Source organism: Molossus molossus, unplaced genomic scaffold, assembly GCF_014108415.1.
Source record: "Molossus molossus isolate mMolMol1 unplaced genomic scaffold, mMolMol1.p scaffold_m16_p_1, whole genome shotgun sequence".
Lineage (NCBI taxonomy): Eukaryota > Metazoa > Chordata > Mammalia > Chiroptera > Molossidae > Molossus > Molossus molossus.
In genome coordinates, this window is record NW_023425344.1 from 79,916,499 (window position 1) to 79,935,469 (window position 18,971).

Here is an 18,971-nt window from a genome sequence, read left to right on the forward strand (position 1 = left end):
TGCCAGGAATGGAACCATATAGGATAACATTTAAGGGTATTTTCTTATAAAAGTAATAACATATGTGCATTGTAGAACATTTGAAAAAGAAAGAATAATGTAAGAATAAAATTATAATAGTCCTCCACTCAGAAAGAAGTACTCATAATATTTGTCTTGAATTTTGCTTGTGTGTGCATATGTAGAAGACCTCACATTGTGTATATGGTCTTGTAATGTTCAGTGTGGTCTGAACATTCATTAATGATATAAGTTCAGATATTCTAATGTCAAACAGGGACATTTTGTAAAATTTAGATATTTTTTATTTGTACATTATTCATTTCTGCATTTTGTGATACTTCGGGATTTATTGATACTTTATTTCTAAGGTAATACTTTCATACTAGCCCTAGGATAAATAAGGTTAGAAATTTCTTCAACCACAGGTCTTATGAGATATTAAAATAAATGATGTTTTGTTAAAATAATTTTTAAAGTCTAAGCTCTTTTTATAATATGTAACTCCCTTTAAGGGCAGAAATTGTGCTTTATAATCTTTATATATCTTAAAATCTGAACAATTTTTTCACAATAATAATTAAATGGTTATTAAGTAAATATATAAAATATATAAATATTTAAGAAATTGATATTAAGATATTTTTAATAAGATACTTATGGATGATTATGATAAATCATCCTATTGAATTTAAAAATACCTGATCTAAAAATCCAAGTGATGTGTGGGAATCAGGATCATAGAAGGATAATTTTCTGTTAAATATGACTGTCTTAAAATATTAAGAATTTTCAGTGAATGAACTGTACCAATCATCTCACTCTGTTAAGTATTTGTTGCTGATTTTCAATTTTGCTTACAACTATAAACTACATTAAGATCTATTGATTCCTAAAATTCAAGTGGTAAAATTTTAAAATACTAATACCATCTTATTTTTACAAACTCAGAGAAAACAATATATGGGAAAATTTAATATCTGGATAGCTATTTATCTATACTGTTTATGGATATAAGTAATTAAGCAATCAGATTCAATAAATAAAATGGATTACTAAAATTAATTGAGAATACATTTAAAACATTTTCATATATTCTTGACATAGCTTTATCTTTAAAACTTTTATATGGTGTAGAGCTTAAATTTTTGATGGGCTGTATCCTTACACATTTTAATAGTAGAGAAGAAATATAGGAATGCTTGTAATAATTCTTTTCAATTCTTTATATTCTAAATTAACATTTCTTTGTCTATAAGTTCACATTTAAAAAGAAATTTTTTTTTCTTTATTAATTTTAGAGACAGAAGAAGGGAGAGGGAAAGAGAGATAGAAATGTCGATGAGAGAAAACATCAATTGGCCGCCTCCTGTATGACCCTACTGGGGATTGGGCCCTCAACCTAGGCATGTGCCCCGACCGGGAATTGAACCAGTGACCTCTTGATGCATGGATCAGTGCTCAACCACTGAGCCACACCGGCCAGGCTATAAGTTCACATTTTTATAAAAAAAAATTTTTATAAAAATTTATGCATAGATCTTATAAACTTTCAAATGTCAAATTATTAATGAAAACAGCCCCATTAGGAATTTTGAAATGCTTCATTATTTCAGTTCAGAAAAGAGTTTAATATTCAGTCTTGGATAAATATTAGCTATGAGTAAAGTAATTAAACATTAATTTGTTTTTAACTTTGGCTTTTGTAACCAAATTAGTGCCTGAGTTCTGGGTTGTTATTTACCTAACAGTAAACCTGGACCATGGGAATGAGTAATAGTAGAAAAGCAATTTTTATAAAAGTTAGCATAAAATGGTATACTCAAAATTGCTTTTACTTAACCACATATTTTATTGTAAAATCCACTCCTCCCCCACCCCAAATCACAATTTATGTCACTTTTCATAGTTTTGGCTAACATCATAAACACAATGTTTAATTCAGAATTGCATTTTAGATACATAATTTCAATATTGTGTTCTTTGTCAGGAAATAGGCAATTTGGCCCTTATATGACAAACAAAATCAGTGGGGTGAAAATAACACAGATTTTGAGCAAGTTAATGATTTTAGTCAATTGAATTATTCACATGCATTTATTACTTAATAAATAACATTGTAAATCATTAGGAAAGCCTAAAATCTTCATTTTCTAAAAATAGGAGCAATGCTGTAATCTCAAACTTGAGTGGATTTAGGAATTAGCCAGGGACTTAGTTACATGATGAATGATTCTTTCCTGGGCCCCAATCCCAGAAAACTCTGATTGTATCAAGCTCCCAAAGTGGTTCTGACACAAGTAGGCCCTGAACCACATTATGAGAAGAGAAAGAAGTCACAATGGGCCATTGTAGCTGTTACCAAGTGCTTAACAGAGTCTTCATCACTTGCTGTTGTGTGAGCTCTACCAGAAGTCAAGTGTACCCTGAGCATAGGCCCCAACAGGCCTGGGGTTACCTCTGGGACTGGTAGAAACATACTTTGTTAGGTCTGCTATTTCCCTTCTGGTCAAAAATGGCTGCAGTGATGCAGACATCAGGAAGGGTGGAGTTACATACTTGGGGTATTACTTTCAACAAATGAGTAGAAATTCATCCTACTCTTTGTTTCAATATGCACACATTTTCTAGTATATAGCCATTTCTAAACTAATTTAACATCCTCATAGTAGGATATGTGATAAACTTCCCACAAAAAGTTTTGCTAAAGGTGTATTTTTATCCCGTTATATTCTCATATTGTGACATCATATTCTGTACATAACAAAACAACATTAGTGCCTAAATGATAATCAAATACTTGCTAATGTAATTAGATTGCAAGATTCCATTAGGGTTTGAAGACATGAAGTGTATTTATTGCAGCTTTGATTTATACACTACAGTAATAGAGACTAAAAAGCATTCATTTGCACTGTTAGATCTGCTTTAAGTCCATGAAAGGAATTTAGGAAATACTGTTTGGTCATGGCTCTCAAGCCCTGATAAGAGGTACTTTTTATTATTATTTTTTTTCCCCATACCACATCTTGTGCTTTGGAAAGAAAAGGTAGAAATGGGAAGTGAGGGAGGACGAAGTAACTAGGAAATGCCAACACTCTTCTGTCTTGCTTTGAACTAGGACAGCACAATTAGATTTGCCAGTGGAACTGAAGTTATTCTCTTTCTAATCAGATCAACTAATTTTATGCTCTTGTCCATTGGGAACTTCAAAGAAGGGACTGCCGTTTTATTTCATTTTCTCAATAAAACTGCCTGCAGTATGGCTTGATACGCAAACTGGTGTTGGCAGTAAAGGGTGTGAATTTAAGCCCGGCTTCCTGACTTTACTATTGATGTGATTTTAAGTAAGTCTCTCCAACTTTTTAACTTGTGTCTTCAGTTTAAAGTTTTGTTTTTGAGTTAAATTGAGTTCAGATACTTTTCTTAAAATTGTACCATACAGCATAAAACACGCCATACTATGCATGTGAATGCACTTTGGATATTACTACTGTTGGATGGAATGTCAGTGTATGTTCTTTTGAAATGTGTCACATTCACCATTATGTGTTAAGCCATTTTTTAGTAAAAGAAAACTGAAGGGCTTGTATTGGAGATGGGGGTAGGGATAAAGCAATAAATATCCCACTTCAATGCTTACATTGTTAAGCAACTGAGAAATAAGACAAAGGATGATGGAGGGGAAACAAAATGTTGCCTTTACTATTGATGAAGTTCACATTGGCTAATGTGGTACATATCTGTTAGAAAGTCGAATTTGTAATGTGAAATCTCAGAATTAGGCAGAGTTGCCCACTCAAACACAGAAGACCTTGAACCATAGACCAAGGTAGCTTAACAAAACAATAGGTAAGAATTGGGATTGGGTTGCAAGCTTATCCTGAATCCTCATCCCCACTAACATTTACTGAGTTTTTTAAAGAATTTACAACTTTTAGCCCAGCTGTTGAGCATCAACCCATGCACCAAGAGGTTTCAGGTTCAATACCCAGTCAGGGCACATGCCCAAGTTATGGGCCAAATCCTCAGTGAGGGGCATGCAGGAGGCCGTCAATTGATGTTCTCTCTCAACAATGTTTCTATCTCTCTCAACCTCTCCCTCCCTCTTTCTCTAAAATCAATAAAGAAAAAAAAATGTTTTTAAATTCACAACTTTTAAATCAGAGCTGTACTAAAATTATTAGTGACTAATTAATATAAATTTATATTAAGTCTATATTTTGACTTCATATATTTTTAGGTTTAGGTATTATGGGTACATAAAATTTAATAGGTATTTTAAATCAATTAGTTACTCTGTTAGGGAGTTGCCACTCTAGACATATTTTAAAAAATTTTTATAGTTTTATCAATTTCTTATATATTTTATAGTCATAAATTTTGAGGTACAATCTAAGTATAAAGTAAAACATTTTGTTTTTGGTGTATATGTCTATGCATTTGACAAATCCATAAAGTCATGTAAATTCAGTCTAGTGGTGTAATTACTCAAAGATAATATCTCTATTTTGTACTTCCCACATCTCTACCTTTACTACCTTAACATTGTTTCATTATGTGTTTTTCTTTGAAATTAACTTTATGTCTGTGGAAAGTGCTTTGCCACAAGGGAAGGTATTTCCAAGATGAATTTTCTTACAATCATATAAAAAACGATCAAACCTTGATTCTATTGGGGCCTGAACTGTAATTCTAGCAAATATTCAACAAGCATTTGTTGATCACCACTGTGGCCACAGGCTTGTTATACAAGCCCTGTTACTCACAAAGAAACAGGGAGACATGAATTCAAATCTAACTTGCCTTTATCTAAGACACAGGGACTCTAAGGATACCATTGCAGAGAAGAAAGTAACTTGTAGGCTCATGTTTCAAAGATATGTTTTCTTAATTAGTAACCTATTTTATATATCTTAATTCTGAAATAAGCATATCCTAGTTCACTGTCTTCTTTTTCTCAGTGCAGATCCATAGCCCAGATCTTTTCTGCAAAGCAAAGTGGGCAGCTAGAGGTCCTGCTCAAGGTTTGATACCTGAGAAAATTTCCTTTCGCCACTCTTTCTTTTTTTTTTTTTTTTTAATTTCTTTTTCTTTATTGATTTTTGAGAGAGAGAAAGGGAGAGGGAGAGATAGAAACATCCATAAGAGAGAACATCAATTGGCCGCCTCCTACATGCCCCCACTGGAGATTGGGCTCACAACCTGGGCATGTGACCTGACCAGGAATTAAACTGGTGACCTGTTGGTTCATGGGTCGATGCTAAACCACTGAGCCACACAGGCTGGGCCTTTTATTTTTATTTTTTGGTTAATCCTTACCTGAAGATATTGTTCCATTGATTTTTTTAGATAGAGTGGGAAGGAAGGAGGAAGAGAGAGAGAGAGAGAGAGAGAGAGAGAGAGAGAGAGAGAGAGAAAGTCGTTGTGAGGGTGACACATTGATTGGTTACCCCCTGCTGTACCGGAGCCCGGGATAGAACCTGCAAGCCAAGTACATGCCCTTGGCCAGGAATCAAACCCAAGACCTATGACCCTTTGGTTTTCTGTCTGATGCTCTAACTGCTGAACCAAATGGGCCAGGGCCCTTTGCCATTCTTTTTCAGGGACAACTGTGAGAGAATCTGCAATGCAGCAACCATTCTCTTGGGACTGGTGCCAGTGTATTTTCAGACCCATTCATATCCAGTAAAGAGGTCATGAGGTTTTGATATCAACATCTAATTATATTGTGAAAATCAACAGTTGTCTTATAACAGCAAATCAATGATTAAACGAGATGTGAAGAAATACCACCATTATTAAATCTTTCAAATTTTTGTTGGTGGCACTAATCTTTACAATTATCCCAGTATTTGGTTTATTTTACTATTTTGGTGATGGGGGAGGGGGGAGTTGAACAGTTCCAGAGACTAATATTTTTTCTTTTCTAGCATAATATTCTCATTCTCTGTAAAGATCCTGCCATTTCCTATGTGTATATATTGCCACTATACATTCATGGCTTAAAAAATACCCCGAGGATATCTCCATGGGCCCACCGAATCTGTTATTAGACTTTCCTCAGGCGAGATGTGATTTACCATTATACATTACTTCCATGAGTTTCCACTCTTACCTGAGTGCCATGGTCACAATTTGGATCTTCAGGAATTTGTGTCAGTGGAGATCAGTAACTAATAAGTACTAGAAGAGATCGGTATTCTTTTTTCCCCAGTACACATAGCTGCAGGTCTCTGGAGAATGCTTGGAAGATTTGCCGTATGCATATTTAGCAGGGGAAAAGAATCCTTTCTCAAAGGGATTTGGCCTTCCCTTAGTCAAAGGACTGAGTCTGAAACTACACAGGAGGCTGTGAGTTCCCACTATTGTAACTGAAGTCAGTGTTTGCACTCACAACTAAAATAGTTTTCTTTACAAAGGTGAAATTGAAGCTTCATGGTCTACACATAAAATTCATTCCTGAAATCTATTCCTTAGATCTATTCCTTAAACAGACCCATGCTGTGAAAAACACTTTGATTACTTAAATTGCCTCTAATGATTGTGTTGCCATTCATTCTCTACCCATTCAGACTTCATTATCTGCCCTTGACATCAAAAGTTCAATTCAAAGATCCAGTTCTCATCATTGACTCCTGGCTACAGACATCACAGAGCTCTCACAATTGAATTTCTTCATGTTAGTGAAGGGAGTGTCAAAACTCTCTGAGAAAGAGTCAGCAACTACAACCTGCAGGGTCAATAAAAACCCAGCTGGTGGCCTATTTGTATACAGTGAGATAAGAATAGTTTTTATACTTTAAAGAGGTGAAGAAGAAGAGGAGGAGGAGGAAAGAGGGAGGTAAGGAGGGAGGAAAGAGAGGAAGGAGGGAAGGAAGGAAGGAAGGAAGGAAGGAAGGAAGGAAGGAAGGAAGGAAGGAAGGAAGGAAGGAAGGAAGGAAGGAAGGGAAAAGAGAAGATGTCCTATGTGGACTGCAAAACTTAAAGTATTTATCATCTAGCCCTTTAGGGAAAAAGTTTACCCGCAACCCCTTTTCTTCATCATTGTAGGCAGTGCTGACTTTGTAATCACATTGGCTGCAGTCCACAACGTAGTCCAAGCTTTAATTATTCATTTTAATAGGCTGTTAAGGACATCCCAGATACTTGAGATAATGTTAAATTCTGAATCCTGGGTTAATACAACCATATTGATAAATTTTGTCAGATTCAATGTTCTGTTTTGTCCTTCTTGGTCTAAGAGCTTTTAAAATCCATTGCATATGTCCTTTTCAGACTCATGCTAATACATATTGGCAAAAGTCTGTAATAATTTCTATGTATGAATAGTTTCTTTTAAATATATCTTTCAGTTATGAGGTCTAACTCTAGGTATTGATCGAGGCAATCAGTGAGGAGTGTTGACAGAGATAATGAGAAAAATTGACATCACTGGTAAGGCAATTGCCTCTAGTGAAAATTTGAACACCCTTTATTTTGGTTTGGTTTGGTTTGATTGGCTTTAAAGGAAGTGCCGGTTCCTCCCGTAAAGAAAGAGCCAAGGACATTTGGGAGTTTCAAGTTCTCAGCCTCAACTCTGCCCCAATCTTTTCTCTGAAGTCTTATGGTTCCACATTTTTCCAAATGGTCATTCTACTTTCGTTTAAGAATCTTGGATGGGTTTAGCCTGCTACTGGAGTTGTACCTTTGCCTTGTACACATGCATGCTCTCTAAGACAGTCTGGGAAGCTGATATCCTCCCCTCTGCCCCTGTAATCCCTATTGCCATGGTATTAATTATATTTCATAGACACTTGAGCTCCTAAATCTTTCCCCTCCATTGACAGTCTGTCCCAAATAATCACTGATGCAAATTTGAGTTACTGTGGTGCTTCTGCATGTACACATTGCCAGTGTACTATTTCCCTTTGGCAAGGGGTTGCTTGTGTTCTACACATTGTGAGAACAAACCAATTCTGAAATCCACCTTATGGAGTCTGTTTTTCTGTGGCCACTTTAATATCTGTATTTATTAGGATCCCAGCAGAAAACAGATACCATCATCAAAATTTTAACAGCCCTGGCCAGTTTAGCTCAGTGGTTAGAGCATCAGCCCACGAACCAATAAGTCTTGGGTTCGATTCTGGTCAAGGGCACATACCTCGGTTGTGGTTTGTTCCCGGCCCTGGTCAGGGTCTTTCAGGAGGCAACCAGGCAATTTGTCCCTCTCACATCAATGTTTCTCTCTCTCTCCACCCCTCCCACTCTATCTGAAGAAAAATAGAAAATTGTCCAGGTGAGGATTTTAACGAAACAGATTTAATAAAGGGATTATTTATTAAGATGTTCAGGGCTAAAGGACCCAGAGAGAGGTAGTGAAGCATTCAAAGACTAAGAACAAGAATCCTTGACTACCCTGTGAGGGAAGGGGGGAAAAATCATGGTTGCTAAAGCTCCATGAAAAGTGGAGCCCCGGGTCCATCCGGTGTGGCTCAGTGGTTGAGCATTGACCCATGTACCAAGAGGTCACCAGTTCAATTCCTGGTCAGGACACATGTCCTGGTGTGGGCCCAATCCCCAGTGGGGAGCATGCAGGAGGTGGCCAATCGATGTTCTTTCTCATCAATGTTTCTATCTCTCATTTCCTCTCTGTCTAAAATCAATAAAGGAAACAAAACAAAACAAAACAAAGAAAACTGGACCCACAGGAGAAGAGCCACAGAAGGGCCACACGCAAAAAAGCAACCACTTTCAAAACTAGAAATGGGGAAGTGAGTGAGAGGGCCAATAAATAACCCTATGATTTCTTTCTCTCACCTTCTGACTTTCTGAAGATGCTTTCCATTGGGGTGGGCATGGGAGCCTGAGTGATGTAATCCATAGGGAAGGATTCAGTCTGGACATGGAGAGATGAGAAGTCTTTAAGTAACTGTGTGAGATGATGCCACTACCATATTTAATTGATTCTGACAATGTTTTTTGTTTGGGCCTAGTCATATTCCCTGAAATCAGAATTCATCTTAAAATGTGTTATAGTTGATTTGCTCACAGTATCCTTACAGTAATGGGCTGGCTTATGGTCTGTGTTGTGGTAGAGTCAGCACTCTGAGAGCAACAGCAGTCAGAGCTGGGAAAGCAGGTGGGCTTTGCGGAAATAGAATTCCACAAACTTGGACAAAGTGAATTTGAAACCTTTTAAAACCTTACAGATCTAGAATCTTTTATGTTTATAATTTTAAATGAACTATTAACTTGTTTTAGTGATTAAACAGTGATAGAGGTGGGAGTTGAACATTTGCTGTTTGTACGTGAGGAGTAGGAGGTCTTAGTGAAACAATCCTGTAAAAATCTTTTAGAGAAAAGAAAAAAAATTCTCCTCCAAACTTGTTTCATATCGCATAAAAGCATTTGGTTGCATCTTAAACGGAAGAAGAAAGGGGAAAGTTTCATATTTGTATAAAAATAATTTTAACTGGTGGTTTTACACCACAGCTGAAAAGCATAATCTGAAAATGAGTTGGTACTTTCCTGTATTTGAAGGGAAGACCTAGGTTAATTAACATGTATGTGTATAGAGATTTCCCTGGAAGAAGACTGAGAAATGGACACAAATGCAGGTAGTTTATTTAAAGGATGAGCCTTGTACTAGTGAGAAAATAGGAAATGTGAGACAAGAAAGGGAGAAAAGCCAATAATGTGTATATTAATAAGCAGAATAATGTGATGAGCAATTATAATTCCATAGCACCGGAAACACTCTCATTACTCCAGAACAAATGTCAGAGTTGTCCCACTGAAGATGGTGAAGCTGTTGTTTACACATTGATTTCCATCCCTCATTGGCTAAGAGCTGCCCTCCCCTTCATGCTCTCAATTCCCAGAATTTCCCAGCTGCCAGGAAGGCACGTAGGCTAAAGCAGCTCCCTCAGCTCCAAAAAAGGTCCCCAGGCAGCCAAGCAGAGGTTCTAAGTGGTCAACGTGCTTAACAACTGACCATCAAGATGTGGCTGGTGAACCAGGGAGATACGGGATGTACATCAGCAGCAGCTGCTGCAGAGGTGTCTACAGAAAATACCTGGTACTTTTTGCCACTATGAATAAGTAAAATTAACCAATATTTCTGGAGGAGAACTATGAGTTATACTGTGGTTCACTACCTTCATCCTATGGAAAATCCCTAGTTGTGTTCCCTTATTGTACTGGAGTACAAAGTTAAAGTACAAGACCAATTCAGTTATACTCACTATATAATCTGAGTACTGATATATTTGTGTGTGATTTTATCAAGATTAATATTCATGTTAATCACTACTAAGTCCATGATGGCTACAAATCATTTCTTTGTGATTTTCTGTTTGTTTGTTTTTCCTGCACTTTGGTTACCAGTTAGAAAAAATATAATATTGAATAGATGCATCATGTAATCTTTCTTCATTATGTGTAATCAAACATGAGTAAGAGACGAGATCTTATTCAAAAAGAAGAAAATCTATCATTTGAAGCTGTGAATATGAACTAGGAAGGATTATAATTTATGATCAGTCTCATTCTTTTGGCAAAATGTAGTATAATCTCTTGGTGCAAAAGCAATTATTGATATCAATTATTGATATAAACTACCTTAATCTTTAAGGATTTGTTATAGTATTTTGCAAGATAAATAAAGCATCGTTATGAAATATGAAAGAACACTTTATAGTAAATTTTTAAAAATTAATATGGCTCTATTCTGTTCCTTTCATTGTATAATTCTGTCATTAACTTTATGTTGCTAGATTGGAGATTTACATTTTAAATAATTTATTTGAGTCCTTAATTGCAAATTGAAGCTTTCCAGGAATGAAAATTTTGCTTTCTATATTTGAGGCTCATTATTTACTGTTTTATTTCACAGCCTATTGAAATTGGCCAATCTTGGTGACAATAACCTTCCTTAAATGGGCAGAATAATGACTTACATTTGATTTAATTTAAGTGTATAAAAGGAAGTGCATTGAGGGCCCATAGGTCCCTCTTGAGACTCCACAGATAATTATTGTTGGATCTACGGTTCAGATGTTACTGAAGGACAAGTTTGTATTTTCTAGGATAAAGAAAAAAAAATATGGCTATGAAAAGGCCTTTTATTAACTTTTGTAGTTTGACTCAATACGGTTTTATACAAAAAGATTAGAAGGCAGCAGAAATACCAATTACTATCTTCATGGCCCTGATGAATTACCTAACCTCACTGAGGCTCAATGTGATTGTCAGTTAAATAAGAAAAATAAAGCTAACTTCATACAATTTGTGAATATTAAATGCTTAGCAACATACCTGGTACATGGAAACTCTTAGTAAATAACAATTGAGAAAATTAAAGATTAAAAGACCCGAATAATTTCATCTATAAAAAAAAAGGAAGGGGTTGCATTTAATGCTAATCCTCAGGTTTTTAAACACTGTCAAACAGCAATTATTGGCTAAGTGTAAGTCTATACAAATTTAAAAGGAAAACTCAATTTCAACATGAAAAAATGGCCATAAAGTATTGAGAAAGACTAATTTTCTTGGGCAGTTTTGACAGCGAGGTTATGATTGTCTCTAGAATTGATTTTCTGTGGTTGTCTTTCTATGGTAGTATGCTACCCAACCATCTAAGTGGAAGTATCCAGGCTGTACTTTAATATACCCTCATAGCTTAGTCTATTATTTTAATGATTTAAATATTAGACTCAAGAAGGACTCTAATACTTCATAGATAACCACTCTTGCAGTGTGTCATAGTCTGTTTCCTTTTTGCCCTTGAGAGGAAATGAGCTTCCCAGTAAACTTTCACATACATCACATACTTGGGATTAATGTATAGACCGTTTAATATTGACTAATCTAGCTCATCTCGCTACAAGGAATCTATTTGAATCTTTTAAGTAATGTTATTGTGTCCTCTGCTATTTGTGGTTAAAAGTACAGACTGTGGGGTCAGACTGCCTGCATTAGGATTCTAATTCTAATACCAATTTCATTTTCCTATCTGTAAAGTGAGAATAATATTACTACCTTAATAAGGCAATTTTAAGAATTAAGTGAATCATGTATGTAAATCATGAAGATTCCTAGTTTATGTTAAGCACCTGATAATTAAAAATATTATTAGTGACTTCCGGTCAAGATGGCGGCGTAGGTAAACGCGGTATCACGTCCTCCCACAACTACATCAAAGTTACAACTAAACTATGAAATAACCATCATTCAAAACTGCCTGAAATCGAGCTGAATGGAAGTCCTACAACTACAGAATTAAAGCAGCAGCCACATCAAGACTGGTAGGAGGGGTGGCGGCAGACGGGTTGGTCCCACACCCACGTGTGGCGGATAAAAATCGGGAGGACACCTCGGCTGGGAAGGTCCTTCCTGAGGACTGAGAGGTCCCTGTCCCACACCAGGTGCCCCGCTCAGGGTTCCAGTGCCAGGAAGAGAATCCCCATAACTTCTGGCTGGAAAAACCAGCAGAAACTGAGGCTCAGGAAAGCTGAAGCGGCTGGAGCCCCAGGCAGCTCCTTAAAGGGCCCGCGCACGGACTTATCGGTCTCTCTCCCTCTAAGCTCGGAGGGGAGGCAGCTCGAGGGGCACCAGAGACATACAGGGAAGAACTGAGCTGTTTGGCATTGGAGCAAGGGCTGAAGAGGGGGCTTTCTCTGGGACAAACGTACTGTCAGAGGCCTTTGTCTCTTTGGTGAGCCCTTCCTGGGGCAGCAGACAGCCGCCTTATCTGGGACTCCAGCAACCTGGCTCACACTGGTTGCTCCGCCCTGGTGATTCCCTGAGACCCTGCCCCACCCAACTTTCAGGCCCACCCAAGCTGTTGCCACTTGCTTAACCATAGGATTGGCCTGTCTTGGATCTTGCTTCAGGTTTTGCTAAATTCTTTCAAACAAGCAGCATCTGGTCTCAGATAGCCCCATACCTCTCGTTAAGTAATACCCAGAAACAAACACAGGGAGGCAGCCAAAATGAGGAGACAGGTCCCAAATGAAAGAACAGAACAAAACCCCAAGAAAAGAACTAAGCAAAAGGGAGATAAGCAACCTAACAGATGCTGAGTTCAAAATACTGCTTATACGGATGCTCAATGAACTTAGTGAGAACCTCAGTGAACTTAGTGAGGGCCTCAAGAGCATAAAAAAGGACCAGTCAGAAATGATGGATGCACAGTCAGAAATGAAGGAGGCATTAACTGAAGTAAAGAATAATTTACACAGATTCAATAGTAGAGTACGTAAATCCAAGAAGCAAGCCATCGATTTGGAATATAAGGAAGCAAAAAACATCCAATCAGAACAGCAAAAAGAAAAAAGAATTTAAAAAAATGAGGATAGTGTAAGGAGCCTCTGGGACAACCTCAAGCATGTCGACATTCGCATCTTGGGGGTGCTAGAAAGAGAAGAGAGAGAACAAGAAATTGAAAACCTGTTTGAAACAATAATGGCAGAAAACTTTCCTAACTTGGTGAAGGAAACAGACATACAAGTCCAGGAAGCACAGAGAGTCCCATACAAGAAGAACCCCAAGAGGCCCACACCAAGACACATCATCATCAAAATGCAAAAGGTTCGAGACAAAGAGAGAATCTTAAAAGGAGCAAGAGAAAGGCAGTTAGTTACCTACAAGGGAGTTCCCATAAGGCTGTCAGCTGATTTCTCAAAAGAAACTTTGCTGGCCAGAAGGGAGTGGCAAGAAATATTCAGAGTGATGAAAACCAAGAACCTACAACCAAGATTTCTCTATCCTGCAAAGCTGTCATTTAGAATCGATGGACATATGAAAACTTTCCCAGACAAGAAAAAGTTAAAGGAGTTCATCACCACCAACTCGTTATTATATGAAATGATGAAGGGTCTTTTTGAAGAAAAAGATAAAATATATGAACAAACAAAATGGCAATGAATACATATCTATCAACAATGGAATCTACAAACAAAATGAACAGGCAGAACAGAAACATTCTCATAGATACAGAGAACATTTTGTTGGTTGCCAGATGGGAGGGGGTTGGGGGAATGGGTGAAAAAGGTGAAGGGATTAAGAAGTACAAATTCATTGCTAGTCTGACAAACCTCAAAGGGAAAAGGGTTAGGGGGTGGGAAGAAATAAACCAAAGAACTTATATGCATAACCAATGGACACAGAGAGTAGTGTGGGAAAAGGTGGGAGGGGGCGGGAATGGGGAGGGGGAGGTCAATGGGGAAAAAATGAGGAACATCTGTAATACATTCAACAATAAAAATTTAATAAAAAAATATTAGTTTTATTTGTACTACAATTATTGTATAACCATACAGCAGTTACTCTGGCTAGTTATAATATAAAGAACGCCTTCCTCTGCTGTTCCTGACACATACAAATACTGAATTATGACACCATGTCTGTGTTTGCTCAACAAATATTTATGTAGCATCCAGTCTGGGTGAGACAGTACAGAGCACATAGCAACTATCCTGGTGATTCATACACAACTAATGTGTGCTTCTCAGATTTTTCTGCCAGATGTTTTTTTCTCATTTGGTATATGTAAACATATTTTAAAAAGTTGTGGAATATCTGTTCAAGAAATTGTGCTAGTCATTGTGTAGGAATCAGTGAGTTGAAAGAGAGCCTCTGTCTTCAGAGCTAATCTTTATATCGTGAGAAAAGCCGGTGGTTCTGGTGACTCCAGTGTTTTCGTCAGTACTAGTTCTACAGTGGGAGACACCTGTAGGATTATGCTTCCCCACCAGAACTTTCTATTTGTTTTATCAGGATCAACTTTTTAGTTTATGACATGAGACAGTACTGCTTTATTTATTTGTTGGTTTGTCTGCTATTGAATTCTTTTTAAATTTTTAATTATGTTGGTTTTCCAGGCATAGACATTCTATAATCTGTCTTTATATACCTGTCCTGACCTGGAAGAAAGATTTTAAAGTTCTCTAATGTACATTCTCTCATTTCTTCTCAGAATAATCCTATTCTTTAGGTAGAGCTTTAAAAACAAAAAACAAAACCCCAAAACTTCATTTAGTAAAAGACACAATGGCTCAGATAAGTTAAATATTATAATCTAGGTAACACTGTGGTTACTGGCAGAGCCTAGTAGTAGCCCCGTGCCCCTAATCCCATAGAGTATCTCTGCATTCTACCACCAGGCCTCTCACGCACTCTGTTGAGCATCCTGGATTCAGCTGTATGGTGAGTATCGTATAGACTTGCACAAAGCATGCCCTGTGTTGCATCTGAAGGATTAGCTGAATCTCATATGATTATGATGAGCATAACATGAATTATTTTATTAGTCTCCAGTAGAAGCAAATTAATACAATCCTTAAAGAACGCATTCCATTTCTTGAGAAATAACAATAGAAGCATCTGTTAGCATTCTAAATATAAGAACATTAATGTATTGTTTTCTCTTTTTCCAGAAAATACCAAAGACATTATAATGATATATGAAGAAGATGCTGAGGAATGGGCTCTGTACTTGAGGGAAGTTTTTTCACACGTTGTGAAAAGAGAAGCAATCCTGTTACACCGCTTGGAGAATTCCTCTCTTCAGGATTCGGAATTGCTGAGTTTAATCTCTTACAAATGCAAACTTTTGATACTATCAGATAGCCTGCTTGAATACCTAACTCCAAAGAAATGTCAGTTCCTGGAAAAGGTACTTTATTCACCAGAAAGTGTGGTTACCCTGCTGTGTGGGGTGGCGAGTTCAGATCAGCTCTACAAATTGTTAAATATCTCTGGAGGCAGATGGGAGCTCTCAACTGAGCAGGAGCCCGACTACTACATCTCTGTCATCGAGAGCATCCTGTTCCAAGGTAGTGTAATCAAATCTTCTTTATCTATTTGTTTTAATTTTTGTATATTTATTATAATTTTTAAAAAGTCTAAAGCTTTTTATTTAACAATGAATATCTGATGTTAGGATAAAAGAGAAAAAAATGAAAGCGAATTTATTTAACAGTATGCTGCACTTTTCTCAAAATGTATTATGGTTCTTAATTTTTAGCTAAATTCCAATAATGGCTTATCAGTTATTCTAAGAATGGTTTAAAATATTTTAAAAAGTGGGAAGTTGGGGCAGGAAGAGATAAATCCAGAAACTTTAAATAGTAGTGTAGAGCAGAGAGGAGGGGTCAAGGGGGGGAAAGGGTGGGGACATCTGTAATACTTTCAACAATAAAGATAAGTAAAAAAATAAAAGTGGTTTAAAATATATGCAGCTTATATGAGATCATACTTAGTAGAACAAAAATGGTATGTTATGCTGCTGTATAACAGTTTGGCTTTGGAAGCTGGTTTCTTACTTTACCTGAGATGATACTATCTGCTGTGATGTTACCACTCAGAAGTGCCCAATGTTTGAAGGTCTGGGTTAGAATTACAGAGCTTTTGTTGTGTTGATAATTAATGAAGGATCCCTTACATTAATTAATTACAGTTCCATGTACTAGTCAAAACGCTGATGCTTACGGATGTTAAAGCTCCCCCCACCCCTCTTCTGTTCTGCATCAGGCTCGGTGTGGAAGGGGTGCTGTGGTCAATTCCTTCTCCGGTTTTCTCAACCTGCAGTTTGCCTTTAACTCCCCGTGTTCCAGTATGGTTTCCCCTCCTACAGCGAAGAGGTGGGGTTCTTTCTTTTCAGTGACCATCTGAGCTATTAATTGCTGGCTCTTTTTCTTGGAGTATATTTCTGGGTTGTTCAGTGATCCCCTCATTCACTGAGAATGTCCCACCTACAGTTCCTTAATGAGATGAATGGCCCTTTCCTCTAAGCATCCAGCTGTGGTGGTCTACCTTATATAGATTCCTACTGTTGGTTTCCACGGCTCCCTCATGTGTTTCCTTGGACTGAAGTCTCTGAGATATCTCCCAGCTGCTCCTTTCTCTCGCCTGGTCCAGATCCGTCTGCAAAAGCATTCCTTTGTCTCTTGTCCTGACAAACTGCACATGCAAGCCATTCTCAGGGTAACCACCGCCATCCTGCCCCAGAGCAGCAATGCAGCCACAGCCTTTCACCATTTCCAGACATGGTCTAACATGAGTCTTGGTGTTCTGTAAAGCCAGAGAGCACATGTCAATCCCCAGTGGTTTGCTGGCAGCCCTTATCAGTATGCATGATTATGGTGATATCCCTCAGTCTTTCCTGTGGGGAACCATGGGATTCACAGAACTTCCACAATTCTCCTTTAAAAAAACCCTCTATATTCTAGCATTCCAACATCTTCAAATTCAATATTTTTCAAGCCTTGTTTTAGTAATCTACTGTTGTCTAATAAGCGACCCTAAAATGTAGCAGCTTAAAAACAAACAAACAATGATTCTATCAGTTTCTGTGGCTGAGGAATCTAGGAGTGGATCAGCAGGCAGGTTCTGGGTCAGCAGGGAGCATCTCATGAGGCTGCAGTCAAGCTGTCAAGAGCTACCGTCATTTGCAAGCTTCCGCTGTCCACTGCGGGGGGACTTGCTTCCGTGAAGACCTTACATTGTTGGCAAGTTTGTTACTGAGTTTTTAATCATCTCTTGGTTGGATAAGTCACCTCTCATAGGTTCCGAGGAAAGGCCCTTGGCAGCAATGTTTATGAAACCTTGCCCGTGCAGAAGTGTTTGCCTCCTGCCTTCTACTTGAAGTACAGTTCGACTTACGACCATATTGCTCTTCTTTGTTTTAACCTTGTAGAATTTAGGGAAATCTTATGTGCCTGGTTAACTAAAGGAGTCTTCATTTGTATTTTAAGTCTAATGACTTCACTAGAATGTTATCTTAGCACTGAATGTTCTTGACTCTTTTGCTCAGAGACATGGTTATTTTTGTATCAGTCCTCTCTTCCTCCTCAAGATGTAGATTCAAGTCTTCTTTTATTTCAGGAAGCATTTCTTGCATTATATCTTTAAATATTTGCTCTATCTTATTATGACAATTTTGTTATTCAGAGATGCCTTTTATATGTAGGTTGGATTTATTTTATTTGTGATCTACTCAACAATTCCTCTCTAATTCATTTTGATTCTTTATTAATATTCATTACTTAGTTTGTATTTATCACTTCAATTTTTGCTGTCTTCTTAGGCTTTTAGTACCCTCTCTTCCCCTGTGTAACTTCCAATTTCTCCTTTATTTTTATGGTACTTCTACTGTTTTTGATTACAGCATTTGGTTGAGCATTGAAAGTCTACAATTCATCTCTTGTTCTTTCCTTGCTAACCTCTTCTTAATGTCTTGCATTATGCACTATGTAATTGCTTAGAAGAAGTGGTTGCTATTTATTACATTTAAAAAATTCACGGTGAAATGCTTGGTCACAATTTTTCACTTCTCTTATGGCAACATGCTCTTAGTGTGTGTTCTCGTTGTTACATTGGTTTTCTTTTTAATCTTTCTCTTGTAGTATCTTTATACAGAACCTGTGGTTGCCCAGTTTTGTTTTGTTTTTTGTGCCACTGAACAAAGTGAGGTTTTTTTGTTTGTTTTTTGGTCTAGCCAGTGGAGACAGGCAATGTGGGTTTTTTGTTGTTTGTTCTCTTCTGTTTTTCTTTCCCACAATGAAAGACTTGACTTCTCTGTTTCCACGGATGTAGATTGCTTTCTGAGAATATGTGTTTTCTGTATATTTCCTCTTTTAACTGCACTTTCTCTGCTTTTTGGAACCAAACTGCTTCCACAGATGCTTTTACCCGATACTGTTGCATCATGCCTGCAATACAAAAATATATGGCCCCCACCCTCAGAGGAAGGTATGTCTGTTAGTTCTTCTTGAAATCTTCAGTGTCTGGATTAATTCTTCAAGGATTATTTTCTCTGTATCCTACTGCATACCCTTTTGCTCATCATCACTGATTTGGAACTATTCTGTTGACCTGGAGGTCTAGAATATCACTGTTTCTATTTTTAGTACATAGGTCATTCTTAATGCTTAGGGATGATTTTCAGGAATAGAAAGGCAAAGTATCGATTATACATTAACATTTTG

The 18,971-nt window shown here is 37.3% G+C and overlaps 1 protein-coding gene across 1 annotated transcript in view; it reads left to right on the forward strand.

Annotated features, from left to right (window-relative positions):
- Nucleotides 1-18,971, forward strand: part of BANK1 (B cell scaffold protein with ankyrin repeats 1) — a 302,010-nt gene that overhangs the window by 17,070 nt on the left and 265,969 nt on the right. The window contains exon 2 of the mRNA XM_036282317.1: nucleotides 15,420-15,818. Within this exon, the coding sequence (XP_036138210.1) occupies nucleotides 15,420-15,818 (399 nt within the window). The remainder of the gene's footprint in view (nucleotides 1-15,419; nucleotides 15,819-18,971) is intronic.